The sequence below is a fragment of the Trichechus manatus genome, unplaced genomic scaffold, assembly GCF_000243295.1.
Source record: "Trichechus manatus latirostris isolate Lorelei unplaced genomic scaffold, TriManLat1.0 scaffold00085, whole genome shotgun sequence".
Classification (NCBI taxonomy): domain Eukaryota; kingdom Metazoa; phylum Chordata; class Mammalia; order Sirenia; family Trichechidae; genus Trichechus; species Trichechus manatus.
Window position 1 is genome coordinate 8,974,721 of NW_004444021.1, and position 21,305 is coordinate 8,996,025.

A 21,305-nucleotide genomic window follows, 5' to 3' on the forward strand; every position below is an offset into this window, starting at 1 on the left:
TGGAGTAAAGGAGAATGAAGAACACCAAGGACACGTGGAAAGTATTAGCCCAAGAGACAGAAAGGGCCACATAAACCAGAGACTTCATCAGCCTGAGAGCAGAAGAACTAGATGGTGCCCAGCTACCACCAATGACCATCCTGACAGAGAACACAACAGAGGGTCTCTGATGGAGCAGTAGAACGAGGGGATGCAGAACTCAAATTCTAGTAAGAAGACCAGACTTAATGGTCTGACTGAGACTGGAGGCAGCCCGGAAAGCATGGCCCCTGGACTCTCTATCAGCCCAGAACTAAAACAATTTCCGAGGCCAACTCTTCAGACAGGGTTTGGACTGGACTGTGGGACACAAAGTGATACTTGTGAACTAGGTGTCTCTTAGTCAAGCAGATACAAGAGACCAAGGGGGCAGCTTCTGTCCAGAGGTGAGATGGGAAGGCAGAGAGAGTTAGGAGCTGGTTGAATGTTCATGGGGAATCAGGGGAGGAGGTGAGGAGTGTTCTGTTGCAGAATAGGGTGAGCGGTTGGGGTCTCATAACAATATATGTAAAAAAAAAATTTCTGTATGGGAGACTAATTTGAAATGTAAACTTTATTTAATTGGATCAATAAAAAAAAGAAACAAACAAAAACAAAACCGTAATATGTGCATCAACTAACATTTCCTCCTAACTTGAGTACTGGCATACACTCGCCCAGGAATGGATAAGGAAATATATATATAGAAGCACTGGTGGAACAGTGGTTAAGTTCCTCAACTGTTAACAGAACGGTCGGCAGATTGAAACCACCAGCAGCTCTGTGGCAGGAAGATGTGGCAGTCTGCTTCCTTAAAGATTTATAGCCTTGGAAACCCCATGGGATCACTATGAGTCAGAATCAACTTGTTGGCAGTGGGTTTAGTTTTCATATATGTATAAAAACCTGTTGCCATCGAGTCGATTCCAACTCATAGTGACAACTCTATAGGACAGAGTAGATCTGGCCCACAGGGTTTCCAAACAGCAGCTGGTGGATTTGAACTGCCGACCTCTTGGTTAGCAGCCAAGCTCTTAACCACTACGCCACAGGGCTGCTATACATGTGTATGTGTGTGTATATACATACGTACATACATATATATTATTGTACCTTTTTATTAGGGTATAGGACTTTGTTGTTGCTGTTGTTAGCTGCTGTCAAGTTGGTCCCCAGCACATGGTGACCCCATGCACAACAGAATAAAATGTTCCCTGGTCCTGCCCCATCTCCATGATCAGTTGAGGATCAGACCTTTGTGATTTGAAGGGTTTGCATCGCCTGATTTTCGGAAGTAGATCACCAGGTCTTTCTTTTCAGTCTGTCTTAATCTGCAAGCTCCTCTGAAACCTGTTCAGCATTATAGCAACACACACAATCATCCACTGACAGACTGCACATGAGGTGCATTGGCTAGGAATTGAATCTGGATCTCCTTCATGGAAGGTGAGAATTCTATCACTGAACTACCACCAATGCCTCATAGGTGTTTGAGAGACCTAAATTTATGTGGGGCCCCATACTTGCTACTTTGCATGGGGCTAAGGCCTTGTCTAGGAGCGCTGGTGGTACAATGGTTAAGCGCTTGACTACTAACTGAAGGGTCTGCAGTTTGAACCCACCAGTGGCTCTGCTGGTGAAAAGACCTGTCGATCTGTTCCTGTAAAGATTACAGCCTAGGAAGCCCTATGGGGGCAGTTCTACTCTTTTATATAGAGTCACTATGAGTTGGAATCAACTCAATGGCACTCAACAACTAGGCCTTGTCTCCAGCCTCCAGCACTGCCATTAGAATTTAAGCCTCCTGGTTCCCAAAATGGGCTCCTGTTTTGGTTTAAGACTCCACTTGTAGTTTCCTCTTTGTCTTAGTATCATCAAGCTTTCCCTACTTTCTTCTAAATTCAACCATGCATTTAAGAAACACTTGCTGTATTTTATGCTATATTTCCAGGGATTTTTTTTTCTTTTTTGGTCAGACTAGTTCAGTGGTTTTACAATTCCAGATTTCTGGAAAATGAAGTTGCCAAGATGACCACTAAAATTCTTCTGGCCAATACTGCTGCACATTGCAGCACCATCTGACTGGAATTCTAAGTCTAACCCAGAATCTGAGGAAAATAGGCCTGGTGAAGAAAGGATTCCTCATGTCTTATCCTCTAGAAGTCTGGGGATGGAGGGAGTGTCCCCATCCTACACTCCTTCTATTGTTAGCGTTTTTAAAAATAGTGATAGATAGCTTATGTTCTTGAACTTTAGTTGTTTAAGTTCATTGATGGTGAGAAGCCCTAATTATGAACAATCTTTTTGAAGAAAAAGGACCAACTAGTTCTAGGTTTAGGTGTCTTAAGCGCTCAGTGTAGTTTTGAAGTTCCAAATTAATGGTCTGTTGGGTAATGGAGATAAACTCCTGGGAATCACTGGATCTAGGAAACCATCTGTTCTTCTCTCCGGGACCACTGAAGATACCCAGAGCCCACAAGTAATGTGACTTCTTAGAATAAGAACCAGTCAGTCCTTAGAATAAAAGAAGTGGAAAATAAACTTTTCCCACTCTTACCTGGATACATTAAAATGGAAACTTTGCCTCACTCTTCCTTTTTTTTATTTGGATGCTTCTTTAACAAACAAGCATGTCTTCTCTGAGAAAGAATATGAAAGTGGAAATAAAAATCATTCATTCAATAAATATTTATTGTGCACCTTATATGTTTTTATTAGGCATGAATAAGAAAGGCTTCCTACAACAGGTGAGAAGATCAGGCCCCTGGTGTGGGACACTGTAACCTACAAATCTACCTCAGCAGACACCTGACAAAGGGCATATTTATTAAAGGAGACTGGCAGATAATGGCCTGCTCTGGACCTGTATTTGCTAACTGGAGTAGATGTGGCTTAAATAGCACTGAGCACAGTTAGTGAATGCACCCTCACATATGTGCAGCATCAGAAAGTTGAGACAAGTATATGGGCTTGGGAGGGGGGCATACATGTTACCTAGTCTCCCCAGAAAATGTTGTGTTGGAAACCTAATATAGCAGTCAAAAGTACATGAAATCCAATAATCTGTGGAATAAAAGTATGATTCTATCTGTTCTGTGACAGTATAAAGACATCAAGTTTTCATGAGCATAGAAAATACAAAGATTATAAATACTATCTTGTAATTTTAAGTTATAGGTATAACTCTTTGCTATGGATTGAACTATGTTCCCACAAAATGTGTGTTGTAAATCCTAACCCCTATACCTGTGGTTATAATCCTATTTGGTAATGGGTTTTCTTTGTTATGTTAATGAGACAGTATTAGTGTAGGGTGTGTCTTAAAACAATCTTTTTTGAGATATAAAAGAGATTAAACAAGTGAGTGAGCAAGCAGAGATGGGGGAAGAGGGATGCCAAGCCACATGAAGACTGTACAGGAGCAGAAGCTGAAAAGAGACAAGGACCTTCCTCCAGAGCCCACACAGAAAGTTTTTCTCTAGAGCCAGCACCCTGGATTTGGACTTCTAGCCTCCTAACTGTGAAAAAATAAATTTCTGTTTGTTAAAGCCAAAAAAGACAAGAAGCCCCTTTTTGTTTTTAAATTAACAAATAAGATATATGGTTAATTTAATCATGAAAGGGAGAAAACACAAATATAAGAACAAACAACAGGGAAATCATTGAAAAAGAAGAAATTAAAAAATCACCAAAGACCACTTCGCTGATTTCTAAAAACCTAGATGAAATGGATAATTTCCTTCAGAAATGCGCTGTAAGAAAATTGAACTCATTAAAGATAGAAAACTTGAACAGACTAATTTCTAGAAGAGAGATAGAGAAAATTATTAAGGAACTACTCTCCAAAAAAAAAAAAAAAAAAGAAAATCCAGCCCCATGGTTTCTCAGGGGAATTCAACTTACACTTCAAAGACCAGATATTCCCAGTCAAAACCAAACCTGTTGCCATTGAATCAGTTCCAACTCATAGCGAGCAGTGCTTCATAAGTTGTTCCAAAGCATGGAAAATGAAGACAAACTTTCTGATTTTTTTAGGTAATAAGTATAAGCTGATAAATACAGTATGAAAAATAAGAAAATTATGGACAAGTATTACTTATGAATATTGATATAAAAGTTCTATATAAAGTATTAGTGAACAGAGTCCAGCACCACTGAAAGAAAATTATGCACCATGACCAGATGGGATTTTTTCTAGGAATGCAAGGTTGACGCACTGCTAGGAAATCCATTAATATAATATACCAATACATAGTATTAATAGATCTAAAATGGAAAATCACATGATCATCTACATAGATGCAAAAAAAGCCTTGGACAGAGTTTAACACTTGAGTGACAAAAACATTTAATAAAAAAAGGAATTGAATACTTTCTTTGTATTTATGTATGTCTTTGTCCTAAAGCCAGCATCTTACTTAATGGAGAAATACTAAGATCAGGAACAAGGTAAAGATATGCATTGTTTTCACCACTAAATTTATCATGGAAGGATTAGCTAATGCAATTAGAGAAGAAAATTCAAATAGAGGTATGAACAATGGATAAGATGTACAACTATATATGCAGATGTCTTAGTCATCTAGTGCTGCTATAACAGAAATACCACAAGTGGATGGTTTTAATGAAGAGAAGTTTATTTCCTAATAGTCAAAGTAGGCTGAAAGTCCAAATTCGGGGCATCAGCTCCAGGGGAAGGCTTTTTCTCTCGGCCTTCTTCTCTTTGGTGTTCCCCTGGACTAGGAGTTTCTTTGTGCAGGCACCCCGGTCCAAAGGACCCGCTCTGCTCTCGGCACTGCTTTCTTGATGGTATGAGGTCCCCCTGTCTCACTGCTCACTTCTGTCCTTTATATCTCAAGAGATTGCCTCAGGACACAATCCAGTCTTGTAGATCAAGTCCTGCCTTACTAACACAACTGCCACCCATCCTCCCTCATTAACATCATAGAGGCAGGATTTACAACATATAGGAAAATCACACAGTACCAGGAATCATGGCCCAGCGAAACTGATAACACATTTTTGGGGGGACATAATTCAATCCATGACAGCAGATGATACAACTAACTATATCTCTGGAAAACAGATAATAATGAAACTAACGTAGACAAATAGAAGTATTCCTGCAAAGTAGTGGGATATAAAATTATACAGAAACCAGCAGCCTTCCCATGCAAAAACAGTAGCCAATGAGAGATTCTACTGATACGAAAAAAATGTTAATAGCAACAGAAGATAAAATACTTAGACTTTTTAGGTTCCTTATTAAATTTATTTATATAAGGAAAACTGTAAAACATTTTTAAGAGACACAAGTAGACTCAAGCAAATGGAAATACTTTGTCAGTGTCCCTAAATTAATTTAGAATCAACAATCCTACAATTGCTTTTTACTTTCTAATGCATCAATCACAAATCTAGTAATTTACTCTGAAGATATACTTAAGCAGTACAGAAAAAAATACATATGCACACAGTTATTCGACTCAGTACTGCTCACTTGGTATTCCCTTGCATTCTGCACTTTTCCCTGAATACTTACTACATTTTAAAGAAATTTCTGTAGCTCCTCTCTTTTAAATATTAAGATATTTTTTACTTTGAAATAATTGTAGATTAAGATGCAGTTGTAAAAAATAAAACAGAGATATCACAACCATAAAACTGACATTAATACAATCCACTGGTTTCAGAGGGAGCAGAGCAGACCTCATTCACAAATAATTGTGTTTGTTTATTCTACCCAGTCTGGAGGATACCTGAAGGACTGATGCAAGCCTTGTAGTGGTTTCACCTAATTCAGAACCCACTTAGGAAGGAAAAGCAGCAGAGATTGCTCAAAAACATTCTAAGGTAAACAAAAAATCTGCAGTTGCCTTGGACAAAAGATTACAGTTGAGAGGTACAGTAAATAAATAAACCAAACCAGTTGCCATGCAGTTGATTCAGACTGGTGGTGACCCCGTATAAGTCAGAGTAGAACTGTGCTTCATAGGGTTTTCATGTATTTGTTGGCCACCTGAATGTCCTCTTTGGTGAAGTATCTGTTCATGTCCCTTTTTGATTGGATTGTTGGTCTTTTTGTTGCTGAGTTGTTGAAGTTTTCTATATATTTTAGAGATTAGACCCTTGTCATGATCTTTCGTTGCCAGAGATTTTCTTCCCAGTCTGTAGGTTCTCTTTTTATTGTCTTGGTAAAGTCTTTTGATGAGCATATGTATTTAATTTTTAGGAAGTCACAGTTACCTAATTTATCTTCTGTCACTTGTGGCATTTTTAGTTTTGTTTGATAGACTATTTATGCCAAAAATTAGCTACCTTAGTTTTGACCCTATGTTATCTTCCAGGAACTTTATTGTTTTAGCTTTAACACCTTAGGGGTTTGAGCCATTTTGAGTTAGTTTTTTTTCCATGGTGTAAAGTATGGATCCTGATTCATTTTCTGCATATGTATATCCAGTTTTGCCAGCACCATTTGTTAGACTGTTTCTTCCCTATTGAATGGACTTTGACCCTTTGTTGAAGATTAGCTTCCTGTAGATGGATGGATTTACTTCTGGGTTCTCAATTCTGTTCCATTGGTCTATGTGTCTGTCACTGAACCAGTATCAGGCTGTTTTGATTACCGTGGCTGTACAGCGAAGTGAGAGGCCTCCTACTTTTTCTTCTTCCATATTGTTTTAGCTTTTCGGGGCCTCCTTTCTTTCCATATGAAGGTGGAGATTAGTTTTTCCATTTCATTAAAGAATGTTGTTGGGATAGATCACTTTTGGTAGTATTGACATTTTCATAATGTTAAGTCTTCCAATCCATGAGCATGGAATATTTTCTCATTTATGTAGACCTCTTTTAGTTTCTTGCAGTTGTGTTTATAGTTTTCCTTGTGTAGGTCTTTTATGTCCCTAGTTAGGTTTATCCTAGGTATTTTGTCCTTTTGGGGGCTAAACGTAAATGGTATTGTTTTCTTGATTTCCTTTTTAGAGTCCTTGTTAGTGTAGAGGAACCTAACTGATTTTTGTGTGTTGATCTTGTATCATGCCACTTTGCTAAATCCTTCTGTTAATTCCAGTAACTTTCTTGCTGGGTCTCTGGGATTTTCTATGTATAGGATCATGTCATCTGCAAATAAGTATAGTTTTACTTCTTTCCAGTTTTGATACCTTTATTTCCCTTTCTTGCCTTATTGCTCTAGCTAGAACTTCCAGTACAATACTGAATAGGAGTGGTGATAAAGGGCATCCTTATGTTTCCGTTTTCAAGGGTATACTCTCAATCTTTCTGCATTGAGAATAATGTTGGATGTTCGTTTTGCATATATGGCCATATTATGTTGAGGAATTTCACTTTTATTCTTATTTTACTGAGATTTTTTTTATCAAGAAAGGGTTTTGGATTTATCAGATGCCTTTTCTGCATCAGTTGAGATGATTGTGTGGTTTATTTACCTTTGTTTTATTTATGTGGTGAATTACACTGATTGATATTCTAATGTTGAAGCATCCTTGCATCCCTGGTATGAATTCCACTTGATTGTGATGTGTTATTTTTTGATATGCTGTTGAATTTTGTTGGCTAGAATTTTGTTGAGAATTTTTGCATCTATATTTATGAGGGATATTGGTCTGTAATTTTCTTTTTTAGTGGTGTCTTTGCCTGGCTTTGGTGTCAGGGTTATGCTGGCTTCATAGAATGAGTTAGGGAGTATTCCTTCCTTTTCTGTGCTCTTAAACAGTTTGAGTAGAATTGGTGTCAAGTCCTTTCTGAATGTTTGGTAGAATTCTCCAGTGAAGCTGTCTGGTCCAGGACTTTTTTTTTGGGGTTGGGAATTTTTTTTATGACTTCTTCAATTTCTTTTTTTGTTATGGGTCTGTTCAAATTTTCTACCTCTATTTCTAGAAACATACTACCTACCTATATTTTCTATCTATTTCTAAAAATTTGCCCATTTCTTCTAGGTATTCAAATTTGTTGGAGTATAGTTTTTCATAATATTCTGTTAGGATCTTTTTTATCTCAGTTGGTTCTGTTGTAATGTCAGCCATCTCATTTCTTATTTTGGTTATTTGCATCTTCTCATTTTTTTCCTTTGTCAGTTTGGCCAGTGGTTTGTCAATTTCATTGATCCTTTCAAAGAACCAACTTCTAGTTTTGTTTATACTTTCTATTGTTTTTCTGTTTTCTATTTTGTTTATTTCTGTTCTGATGTTTATTATTTCCTTTCTTCTGGTAACTGTGGACATATTTTGCTGCTCCTTTTCTGTTTGTTCAAGTTGTAGGGTTAAGCTATTGATTTTAGGCCTTTCTTCTTTCTTGACATGCGCATTTATTGCTATAAATTCTCCTCTGAGCACTGCTTTTGCTGTGTCCCAAAGGTTTTGGTGTGTTGTGTTTTCATTTTCATTTGATTCTAAGAGTTTTTTAATTTCATTTTTAAATTCTTCTGTTACTCTGTAGTTTTTAAGTAAGTTATTACTCAGTTTCCACGTATTTTTTCTTTGGTTGTTCCGTTACTGATTTCTAGTTTTACAGCATTATGATCAGAGAAGATGCTTTGTAGTATTTCTGTATTTTTTAATTTATTGAAACTTGTTTTGTGGCCTAATATATGGTCTGTTCTGGAGAATGATCCATGTGTGTTGGAGAAGAATGTGTACTGTGCTGCTCTTGGGTGGTGTGTTCTGCATATGTCTATGAGGTTGAGTTGGTTAATTGTGTCATTTTGATCTTCTGTATCTTTGTTGAGTTTCTTTTTAGTTGTGTCCATCATTGAAAGTAGTGTGTTAAAGTTTCCTACTATTATTGTAGAACTATCTATTTCTCTTTTCAATTCTTTTAGAGTTTGTATTATGCATTTTGGAGCTCTGTCATTGGGTGCATGTCTTAGGCTGGCTTCTTTAGATAAACAAAACCAGTAAAGTGTATAAATATACATATAGAGAGATTTGTATCAAGGAAATGGCTTACGTAGTTGTAAAGGCTGGAACATCCCAAGTCCATGGGTCAGGATAGAGGCTTCTTCTGATTCATAAAGCCACAGGAGCTGGTGAACCCAAGATTGGCAGGTCAGACAGCAGAGCTCTTGCTCACAGGCTGCGAAGATTGATGAATCCTAAGATTGGCAAACAAGATGACAGGTAAGCTGGTAGCTGAAGTCCCAAGAACCAGAGGTCAGACAAACAGGAGCCAGCTGCAGGATCCAGAGCAAGCAAAAGCCCACAAGTCTTGCCAGAAAGTCCACTTATATATTCGATGCAGGCCACACCCCCAAGATATGACTGCCAAACTACATCACAACTGCCAAACCACTGAGAATCATGGCCCAGCCAAGCTGACATATACTGTTAATTGTCACAGTGTATAAATACTATGGTTATATCCCCTTGGTAGATTGATCCTTTAATCATTATATAAAGCCCTTCCTTGTCTCTAATAATAGATTTTGACTTAAAGTCTTTTTATAGATTATTATTGCCACCCCTCCTCTCTTTGGGTTACTGTTTGTGTGATATATTTTTTCCCATCCTTTGATTTTTAACCTATTTATGTCTTTGTGTCTAAGGTGTGTCTCTTGTAGGCAACATATTGATGGATCATGTTTTTTCATCCATTTTGCCTCTCTCTGTCTCTTGACTGGTGCATGTAAACCATTTATAGTCAGTGTGATTATCAATAGGTATGAATTTACTATTGCCGTTTTTTGTGCTTTTTATTGTGGTGTTAACGGTTTCTTTGTTCTTCTTAATTTTCTGTGCTGAGGTTTTTTTTAATGAATTTTCTTTTTGTTTCCTTTGTTGCTGTTGATTTTATGTTTGCTGAGTCTTTTTGATTTTCTTCCTCTTCTTTTTTTTTGGTAGATTTATTAATTTTCTTTGTAGTTACTCTGGAATTTATCTTTCTCTTCCTGTTTAAAACAGTCTGTTATATCTTGCTATTGCCTTGACTTCCTCTCCATATGGAAATTCTATAACTACACCATTTATTCCCCATTTTTGTTTTGAAGTGGTCATTGTTTACAGATTGACATCTCTGGTTCCCTGTTTTCAGTTTTGCGGCTTCATTTTTCATTTGAGAATTCTTTGCCCGTATTTGTGTCTGGGTGATACAGTTGTGTGTCTTAATCTGAGGTTGTTGTCTGATGTTGTTGGTTCTCTGTCCAGAGGACTCCGTTTAATATTTCTTGTAAGCTTGGTCTGATTTTTACAAATTCCCTTAATTTCTGTTTATCTGGGAATGTCCTAGTTTCGCCATCGTAGACAATTCTTGGTTGGCAATTCTTTTCTCTCAGTGTTTTATATATGTCATCCCACTGCCTTCTTTCTTGCATGGTTTCTGCTGATAAATCAGCACTTAGTCTTATCGGTGCCCCTTTGTAGGTGATACTTTGTTTTTCATGAGCTGCTGTTAGGATTCTTTCTTTGTCTTTGGTTTTGGAAAGTTTGATTATGATATGTCTTTGTGACTTTCTTTTGGGGGTCTATCCTGTATGGGGTTCGTTGAGCTTCTTGGATGGAAACCTTCTCATCTTTCATGATATTAGGGTAGATTTTTGTCAACAAATCTTAAGTTTTCTGTGCTTTTTTTCTCTCCTTCTCTTAAGCTTTCTTCATTGTTTTATCTAATTGTTCCTCAGATGAATGTCAAGGCATTTGTCCTCTATTTCACTGACTGATTCTTCTATTGCTTCAATTCTACTTCTGTGTTCTTCCGTTGCGTTATTTATTTCTGATATTTTATTGTTGATCTTCTGGATTTCTTGTTGTTGTTTTCTGTATGGTTTCTAATTATCTATTTTGTCATTTTGTTCTTGTATTGTTTTCCTGAATTCTTCAAGGGTTTTTTCTGTGTTTTCCTTGATCTCTTTGAGGATCCTATATATAAAACCAAAACCCACTGCTGTCAAGTGGATTCCAACTCATAGTGACCCTAAAGGACAGAGTTGAACTGTCTAGTAGGGTTTCCGACGCTGTAAACCTTCATGGAAACAGACTGCCACATCTTTCTCCTGTGGAGCTGCTGGTGGGTTTGAACCACTGACCTTTCAGTTAGCAGCCAAGTTCTTTGACCACTGTGCCACCAGGACTGTAAGTCTTTTGAATTCCTTATCAGGTAGTTCTATTATCATTTCTTCCTCTAGAAGGTTTTCTGCCCCTTTATTTTGCTCACTTGTCCTGCTTGTTCATATGATTTGTTATTGTTTGCTGCCTCCGAGGCATTAAGGTGTTAATATATTTATTTACATATTTCTTTATTGATTGTATGTATAGTTTGTGCTGATTTTTTGGATTTGTTTTGATGTATCCGGAGCTTTGTTACTTCTCTTTCTCTTTAGAATGTTTTGTCTTTTGTATTATTTTAATTGTTGTTGTTTTGTTGTTCTGGTCTCTGTGACTTTGGTGGTGTCTGTTGGCTGGGCGTGATTTCCTCTTACTAGTGGTTATGGTGGATCTCACCCACGTGCACGTCTTCTGTGGTTAGGCTCATATGTCTTCCCTTACCGGATTGAGTTTAGATGGGTGAGCAGTTTCTTTCCTTGATACTTGGTGACAAGTGTTGAGTGGTCAGGGCCCCTCCATAGCCCTCGTGAGACCATGGGCAGTTAGTGCATTCTGTGGAGGTTAGGGCAGGATGTCTCTGTGTTCACTGTGAAAGAGTGCTACCCAACTGGATGGGGTAGGCCTGTTGTTCATGTACGAATTGGCATCTCAGGAAGTGGTGGAGTATCAAGGGGTTTCAGTGCAAATGCAGATGGCCTGCAGGAACTGTTTGGATGTGGGGTGTGTAATGTTGCAGCCAGGTGGACACTGGGTGTGGGCACTAGGATCTCCTGCTCGTTGTTTTGCTGAGGTGCAGATGGCTCCTGTCAGGATGTGACTGGCATTGCTGTAGAGGTGATGTGTCTGTCCAGCCGGTCACTAGGTGGGTGGGTCAGGCTTGTACATGGACGTGTGAGTCGCTTGTGCCTCAGGGAATGGGTGGTGGGCAGGGCCGGGCTTTGGCACACAGATGCTCATATCTACACCTCAAGGAGGGGGTGGTGGCCATAGCTGCACACACAAGTGCAAAGTGACTGCATCTCAGGTAGGGGTTGGCGTCTCAGGGAAGGGGTGATGAGTGGGGCTGAGCTTGCAAGCACAAGTGCGAGCAGCCTGTGCCTGTGAGAAGAGGAGGTAGGTGGGGCCGGTCTTGGGCTCACAGGTACGAGTCACTTACACCTCAGGAAGGATGTAGAGGGTGTGACTGGGCTTGTGTGTCAGTGTGGGCCTCCTGTGCCTGAGGTGGGAGGGGCCAGGATTGTGTGCCTTGGCTCCATCCACCTACACGCTCAGGGCACCCACTGATTCACATGGCTAGTGGGATGGCTGCTTGTACAGGGCTAATTCTGGGGGGCGGAGTCTTTAGTTGTTACTCAGTGGTTTGGCATTTCACTGGGTGGCTCCTGTATAAATGGCTGAGTGCCTCTACCAACGATCAGTCTCTGCACTAACACCTAGCTTTCTTCCTTCTTGGACTCACCAGAAGGGCTGGAGCTCTCACCTGCCCATTTCTTCCCTTTACTCCTCTGCAATTGTGCATTGTCTGTCTACACTTTCTCCTTCTCTAAGATTTAGATGTGACTCAGTCTGTTTCCTTGCTCTAGAAGCACTTTCCCTTTATTTCAAGGCTATACTACTCCTGTGCTACCCCCCTCCGCCACAGAGTGCCCTGTTGATGGCCATGTCCTGCCTACCTTTTTGTTTCTTTTCGGGGTTGTTTGCACAGAACCTCTACCATCAGCCATGCTCTCTTTGCAGCTGCTTTCCTGGCGTCTTCACTCCAGGTTGTTGTTCAGTGCCTTCCTGTCCTAGTTATTTAGTGCTGCTGTAACAGAAATATCACAAGTGGATGGCTTTAACAAACAGAAATTTATTCTCTTGCAATGTAGGAGGCTAGAAGTCTGAAATCAGGGTGCCAGCTCCAGGGGAAGGCTTTCTCTGTCTGTTGGCTCTAGGAAAGGTCCTTGTAGTCAAGGAGCTTCTTAGTGCAGGGACCCTGGGTCCAAAGGACATGCTATTCTCCTGGCACTACTTGGTGGTATGAGGTCCCCCTGTCTCTCAGCTCGCTTCTCTCTATCTCAAAAGAGATTGGTTTAAGATTTAACCTAATCTTGTAGATTGAGTCTTGCTTCATTAACTTGAGTGCCACTAATCCCACCTCATTAATATCACAGAGTTAGGATTTACAACGCAAAGGAAAATCACATCAGATAACAAAATGGTGGACAGTCACACAATACTGGGAATCATGAACTAGCCAAGTTGATGCACATTTTTGGGGAGACACAATTCAATCCATAAAACTTTTCAAAATGAACATGTTGCTCCATGCTGGCAGGCAGGGTGTGGTTGATCTGGGAATGTCTGTTTTCCTGCTGGCCTAGTTCTGTCTCTCCTTCCAGTCGATGCTCAGTCTGTTTCTTCAACTCTCTGTTTGATGCTTTGGGATCCGTGGTTGTTTTTTGTGTCTCTTTTACTTAGTTTCTTGAGTTTTTGTTGTCAAGAAGTTGTTATAGTGTATCTAGGGCACTATATTGACCAGAAGTCTCCTCTGTGTGGTTTTCAATGGCTGATTTTTTGTAAGTAGATAACCAGTCCTTTCTTCTGAGGTGCCTCTGGGTGGACCTTTTGGTTAGCAGTCATGTGCTTAAATATTTGCACCACCAAGGAACTCCAAGATGCACAATACACCACCTAAAACTTGAGAGGAAAAGCCAGGGAGAGAATTTCTTCGCGAAATTAGGGCATTCAAAAGTTCTCTGGGGCACATTTGAGGGTTTGGTAAGTGACTTGTCTCTTCCCCCACCTTAACTTCTTATTTTGGATGATTTCAAACCTACGGAAAAGTTGAAAGAACAAGAATATGAACACCAGTTTACCTTTTACCTAGAATCACCAAGTGCTCATATTTTGCCACACTTGCTGTGTCTTGCTCTCCTTCTTATTTGCATGTGCTTCCACCATTTATCCATATATCCACTTTTTCTCTTTTCATCAACCATTTGAAAGTAAATTGCAAGTAGCATGATACTTCACCTCTAAATATTTTAGTAAATATCTCCTATAGATAAGGACATTCTCCTACAAAGCCACACCATTAACACACTCAGGAAATTTAACATCAGTATTTTATTAGTTGATAGGAGTTTAGGTGGTGCAAGCTGTTTGCAGTGGGCTGCTAACCTAAAGGTTGGTGATTTGAAGCCACCCAGCAGCTCCATGGAAGAAAGGCATGCTAAATTGCATAAAGATTATAACTTAGAAAACCCTATGGAGCAGTTCTACTCCGTAATACATATGGTTGCCATGAGTTGGTATTGACTTGACAGCAATGGGTTTGGTTTTGGTTTTATAATATTACCTGATAATTAGCAAATATTCAAATGTCTCCACTTATCCAGTAATATCCTTTAAGCTTTTTTTTTCCTTTCTTCTTTATAATTTTTTATTTTTTTGATCCAGGATTCAATCAAGGATCACACATTGCACTTAGTTTTCAATATCTTTGGTGTCCTTTAATCTAAAACAGTACCCCCCAATTTATTGTTTGTTTTGGTTTTGGTCTTTTATGACTTCTATATATTTGATAAGTCCAGGCCAGTTGTGGGAATATTCAAAAATTTACATTTGTCTGATTGTTCATGATTATTATATTCAGGTTAACATGTTCAGATTAAACATCTTTGGTAAGGATACAGCATAAGTAATGGGTCCTTCTCATTGCATATTATCTAATGGTCCCTGTGCTATTTGGCCAGTGAGAAACCCTTAAGGATAGCTTTTGTGTCTTTTTGATATCCAAGTAGTCTTTCATAGCTTCCTCGCTTTCTGGTAAAACAAGATATTCTGGATTACTTTGGTGCCTTTAATGCTTCACACCCAGGCTCAGTTATTTCTCCAAGAACTTCTGCCACCTTATAGTGGGAAATGGTTTTAGGGACCACAGTGTGGGCTTTAGGAGTGCTTATTGCTATTGGGTTGGTCATTGTTTCTAGGCTTTTTCAGTGGATACAGCTAGGAATTTTTTTACAGAAAAGTGTATCATAAATTTATTTTGATACCTTAAAATTCAAACGTAAGATTCAAGATTTTTGCTTATTTGATTTTATATCTTCTTTCTTAGTATAAAAATATGTTTCTAATTATATAATTAGTTGTTTGCTTTATCCCACTATACATACTGATTTCACAATAACAATATTATAACTGAAATATAGCTTAAGATTTCTTTGCAATTGTTTTTATCTTGAGAATATACTCAAATTACTGTGCTTAAAGTTCACCTTTACCTTGTTTCCTCCCACTTTCATAGGATAAACATTTTATTAGTTTTTGAATTAGCCTTGTATTGATTTTTAAAATATAAACAGATTTGTGTAGAATCATATTCCCCTTCTTTTTTAGATAAAAAGTAAGATACTATAGACACTATTCTGCCTTTTTCACTTAACAGTATATCCTGGAAATCACTGCCTAACAGTATACAGAGATATATTCCATTTCTCATTGATTTTACAGCTGCGTGTGTAACTATGTTAAACATTTGAATTTTCTTATAGCTGCATGTGTAACTATGTTAAATATTTGAATTGTTTATAGTCTTTTGCAATTACTGTATGATAACTTTTATATTAAAAATATATGTAATTAGCAGTAAATTTCTTTAAAAGACTGTGGAGTCTGTAATGAAGTAGAAATTGAGGGAGACTGTTTAAAGCAGTTGAGCCTCTGCAGCAATTAGCAAGAACTCCAGAGAGTAGATTTTGGTCTGAGAAGGGTCTCTAAGCTTAAATATTAAAAGGGTGCTTGAAACATCTATGTCTTTTGACCCTGACATAACATGATAAACATTTCAAATCTGAATGTAACAACTCTTCTAATTTTTAAAAAATACTGTTATATTTTTGACCTAAGAGTCTCTAAGCTTAAAAAGAAGGGTGCTGGTAATATCTGTACTTTTTGGCCCTGACATAACATGATAAACGTTTTAAATCTGAATGTAACAATTCCTATTCTATAGCTTTTTCTAACACTGTATCTTCCTGTTTTTACCAGTCAACAAAACTATGAAGTTAGCATAGTCAGTCATTTTTTGGTATTTGTTCCCATTTTACAAAGGAAAGAATGGGCTAAGAGAAAATGCCTTGCCCAAGGTCACAGTTAAAGAGATCATAGGAGCTATCTTGAGTCCCTGTGTAGTTGCACTGAATCATCCAGTTAACTATATACTTATTTCTTGAGCAGCTGCTGTGTCTTAGACATTGGGAATATACTAAAGAACACAACAAAGTCCATGTCCATTCTCAGAGTTTATAGTTTAATAAACTGTAAACCATTACAATATAGTATGACAAGGTGGGGGAGTACAAAGGACTGTGGGAACATTCAGAGGGGCTGTTGGAAACAACATATAACATTCAGAAACACCTAATATCGGGCTCAACTTAAACACTGCCATAGCTATGTAAAACCTAAATTTTCCATCTTCTTTGGAAGTCTGCTAATTTTCAAAATTTAGGCCTTCACAGCCGCAAGCTAGCCACTTACAGCTGGTATTTGCACACTCTGGGTTGAAAATTAACTCAGCTGTGGAAAGAACTTGTTTTACCACAGCTGCAGAAATAGATCTTATACCATTCCTTTCATAGGCCTGTTGAAGTACTGCTCTCAAAGTTCCTGATGCACAGTAGGTGCTGAATAAATGTTTGTTCAATAAATGAATAAAGTCTCCCCAAATCAAGCCTCCCATTGAGTTGAAGGAGTCCAATCTGTCCAAGATCAACCTGCTACTAATGCATTACTTTGCCTAAGTGTGGATTTCCTGGTATTGCTGTGGCCTGGGCAGTGTTGCTATTATTTCATTTCATTTAGTTTTTCCTTATCCTTTACTGACTGAACATATTCTCCAAAAAAGGGAACTTTTTATTTTTGCTCTAAAACATGAATTACCAAACATCCATATCTAGAACTTTTATAAGAGGCACGAATAATCCCCTGTATTATTTCTAAGGGTGACCTTGAAACTACAAGATCAAACATGTTGAGATATAGTAGATCTTTGGCTTTATGGTTAGATATATTTATAATATTTTGTAAAGTGTGGCAGTTTCTAATGGTTTTAGGATCTTACTGGTATCATTCTTCAAGGGCAATTAATGATTTTAGTTATTTTATCCTAATTTTCAGGTAAAGAAGACACTCCCTCATTACTTGGTCTCTGTGGGTCTCTAACATCAGTAGCGAGTTACAAGTCTCTAACAAGCCTAAAATCTAATGACTACCTTGCAAGCCCTACAACAGAGATGACAAGTCCAGGCCTGACTCCATCCTGAAAAAATTTTATGTATTTTATGTAAAATCCAGATGTTTTTATGTTGTAAATGTTCAGTTTATCTAAGTTTGAGTGCTGGGAAGACGTTTGAAGTTTTATAGCTCTGGCACATGTCTGTAATTCTACTGTTTAAAGTCTACTCCATCTAAACTTATGAGTGAAAACTAATGATCCTGCCGTTTTTCAATTCTGAAATTCTCATCTTTGTTACTGAAGAATGTCATTGAGGAAGTTTTAAAAATGAATAGGCTTAAACAAAACCTTTAAAAAGATCCTCCAAATTAATAATCTAAAAACTGTATATATTTATTATTCAGCTGATTTTCATGTATTTGTTTAAATGTATCTTAGTCACCAGAGACTGGGTTTGAGGTTCTCTTCCAGAGAGTTAAGCTAAATATTTTTTCACTCATCTATCCAATGATTACAATTTTCACAGAAAAATGACTTACACATTTCACTGTTTCATTAATTTCTTCCTAGTTCTAATGTTGAAATGCCTTCTTTTTAATATGAGGTGAAAGTCCTCAGCTGCAGTTACAGAGGCTTATTTGGTTTTCCTTTAACATTTATCATTTGGTATCAACTTAACATTGTGTAAATTTTGTAGGAATGTGCCTTTTTAGGCTGTTACTAATTTGTTAAGGTCATAGGGAAAGTATTTTAACAGTATTTTAGGCCATTTAGGTAAACTGAATAGATAAATATCTTATCTTTGTTTCCCAAGATTTTATTAAAAAGATTTATTTAAAAATACAATCAAGTAGGTCTCAAAAGCTGAAAGTATTTAAAGATGTAGACAAAATGTTGAAAAGCATTTTATCAAGAAAGATTTCAAATTAAGGATTTGAGAAGCTTTTAAATAAGGACCAGTAGGTTTATCATCATACTTAACACTCAATATTGGTGGGACATACAGTACTATTTTTTCTCCCTTTTGCAACAAGTGAATTGTGATGTTTTACAGCCTCTGTCATTAATCATGCTATAATCTCATTTTAAAACTGTTAATGTTAAAAATCCCTACACTTCTACAGGTAACAAATTTTCTTCCTAAAAGGGCTTATGATCCTTCTTTTAAATTCTTTGCCATTTTTACAACTGCAAATAATCATTTGTCACTAAAAATTCAACCATATTGAGAGAAAATGTATTTAGTATATTTTCTATAGGATAGAGGAAAACATGATTAGTTGTGCCAAAGAAGTTTTATATATTGTTTACATGAAGAAGCTACAATACTTATAGAGGACTTCCTATGGTATTTTTGTTTATTAAATAAAACATTACATTCAAGCTTAGTGGCTTTGACATAGGAAGAATGTTCCTCCTAAAACTATTTATTGAGAGGAGACAGAGCTCTGAACTTTGTCACTTATTCTTTATATTGGCAATGTAGGACAATGGTGATTCCCTGCAATATTTACAGCTTGGTCTCAGAATTTGGAATTTAATAAATAGTAACAAGGCTAGTCTTATTTATAAAACAATCCAAACTATGTCATTTCAAGGACAAAGAAGGCCTGGAAGTCCTTAAAGTAAGTTATCCTAGATGTGCCAGAACACACACACAGCTTTCTTCATTTAGTTTAAGGCTTTAATACTTGTAGAAACGCAAATAAATATTTTGGAGAAAGAGTACCTTTAATCTGTTCTCAGTCCTGAATAGCTTATTGTGAATGAGGTATCCAAAGCAGTTTTGAATCTGCATGGGGGATGGAAGGTATAAAAATGAGGGCAATTGGAAACCCTGGGAGGTGTGAGTGAAGAAATGGTTAAGGAGGGGAACTTCAAAAATTTTAGGCTGGCCTTGAGCACTACTGCTGCTTTCCTAAGAACTATCAGAATATTCAAATGCTTTATCATTCATGGTCCACTCTCAGCTGACGTTTATGATCCTTTAGTAATAATTTTTAAAAAAATCATTAAATTTTTCCATACATTTTTATAAGAAAGGAAATTCAAGATTCCATAATTGATAAATTTTTTCAGATTTGTCTAATGTATATAGTTAATGTGTGCATCTTAACATGCTGCTAAATGCAGATTTAAACATGACATCTGAGGATCATGACTTTGCCTCCTTTCTTGGAGCTCTTGGTATAAAATTCATCTGCTATTGTAAAATTCAGGTTTCTACACAGTTCATTTCACACTAGTTATAGAGGTATTTGTTAATGTTTGCATGAGGAAACAATGTATGTCTCAATCTTTAATTTTAGGTGGTAGTGTTTATTCATTTAAAAAAAAAAAGAATGCTGAATTATATGCCAGTATTTCCACGTGTATTTTGTTGCCTTGATGTACTATATTTGTTGCATGTATAGTAAACATTTTGTACAATGGCATTAGTGGTCTTTTATTCTTGACAAAAAGTTACCTGACAAGTTGTACACTGAATTTTGTTTCAACAAATATGGCACGTGTATTATTTCTCACCTAAAATACTATACTGAAAATGGAATTTAGAGAAATCCTTACTTCAAGTCATACCAAATTGAATACTCTTTTTGTTAAAAATAACATGATATGCTTTAAAAAAAAAAAAAAAAATCAAACCCATTCCCATCTAGTTGATTCCAATGCATAGTGACCCTATAGGACAGAGTAGAACTGCCCCGCTGGTGGATTCTAACTGCCGACCTTTTGGTTAGCAGCCGAGCTCTTAACCACTGTGCCACAAGGGCTCAGGCAATATCTATTGAAGCACAGTTTAGTAGTGGTTCTGGTAGGATTAACTGATTTAGTTATGTAATAGCCATGTTTGTTTTCTCATCTGTAAAATGGAAACATCACCATATTCTTGCCCCATACATGATGGCACCAGGATGTCAGCATTAAATGAAACCATATGTATAAGCTCTGAAGATGTACATTTCAAATGCAAGCTACTATTATGGTTGACAGAAACTTTAAGTAAAACCAAGTCAGTTTAATTTGTCATCTTTATTAGATTTACATACAAAATTTCAAGTGGTTATGAATGTGTCTCAGATTTACAATTTATTGTAATCCTGTGGTAATGATCGTGTTAAACATATTGGATTACCTCTGAAATGTCACATGGCTACTCTGAACATCAAGGGCTGTTTAAAATTTTAAATCTGTTCACTTATATTTCTTAGTGAGCAAAGAAGCTTCTATTTAGCCTTAGCATTTATTCTTTTAACTGGTAGGAAGGAGAAGATAAGTTTGTATCACTGTCATTATGGCATTTTTAAAAAGTATATTTTAATCCAAACCAAAACTTTCGGATTATTTCTAAATAAGTTACCTTATTTTAAGTCCCATTTTCCGTACTGCCACAGGTCTTTCTAAAACTCAAGTCTTAATTGTTACAGCTATGCCAATAATCCTTCCTTGGTTTCCTATTACCTTCTTTTGCACACAACTCCCCTGCTTATTACATTTCCAGTCTGATCTACCACCTTCCCACGTATAGCCTTTGTTCAAGCCACATGGATTTAAGTTCACTTCCCTTACTGGGATGCCCACCTTCCCTTATGTTTGATTAGATCACCTGCCTGTCCTAATCTTAGAAGCATTTCCTGACCAGTCTCTCTCTACCCCAGGCTAAGTGAAGAGTTCCTCAGTTTTCCATAACCTCCATTGCATATTTCTATCAGTCATAGCTCTCAGGCCTCTTGTGGGCAGTATCTGAAAAGCCTTCTTATCTTCAGTGCTTTTTACACTGTCTTTTGGTTTTTACCATATGAAAAGTCTCAATGAATTATGAATGATAGACTAATAAATAAAAGCAGTATTTATTTAAAAAGTTCATCTGACAAAAAAATTCAAATGTGATACACTAAACTTTCCTCCATCCCTGGAATTTCTGCCCAAGAAAAAGGGAGGGAAGAATTTAAAAAGGAGTCATATGAGGTTAAATAAGCACAGTGAATAGTTTTCCTAGAAAAAAAAGA

The 21,305-nt window shown here is 37.2% G+C and overlaps 2 protein-coding genes across 4 annotated transcripts in view; one reads left to right on the plus strand and one right to left on the minus strand.

Annotated features, from left to right (window-relative positions):
* RUNDC3B (RUN domain containing 3B) overlaps positions 1 to 19,905 on the plus strand; it is a 159,092-nt gene extending 139,187 nt beyond the window's left edge. For both annotated transcript variants that reach the window (XM_004381494.2, XM_004381495.2), the window contains one exon: positions 17,238 to 19,905. In XM_004381494.2, coding sequence (XP_004381551.1) covers positions 17,238 to 17,383 — 146 coding nt within the window. In that variant the 3' untranslated portion in view covers positions 17,384 to 19,905. The remainder of the gene's footprint in view (positions 1 to 17,237) is intronic.
* SLC25A40 (solute carrier family 25 member 40) overlaps positions 12,561 to 21,305 on the minus strand; it is a 43,835-nt gene continuing 35,090 nt past the window's right edge. The window contains exon 12 of one of the 2 annotated variants that reach the window (XM_023736062.1): positions 12,561 to 12,876. In XM_023736062.1, the coding sequence (XP_023591830.1) occupies positions 12,860 to 12,876 (17 nt within the window). In that variant the 3' untranslated portion in view covers positions 12,561 to 12,859. Of the gene's footprint in view, positions 12,877 to 13,242; positions 13,888 to 21,305 lie in introns of those variants that run through there. The other variant, XM_023736061.1, reaches the window with a different exon arrangement.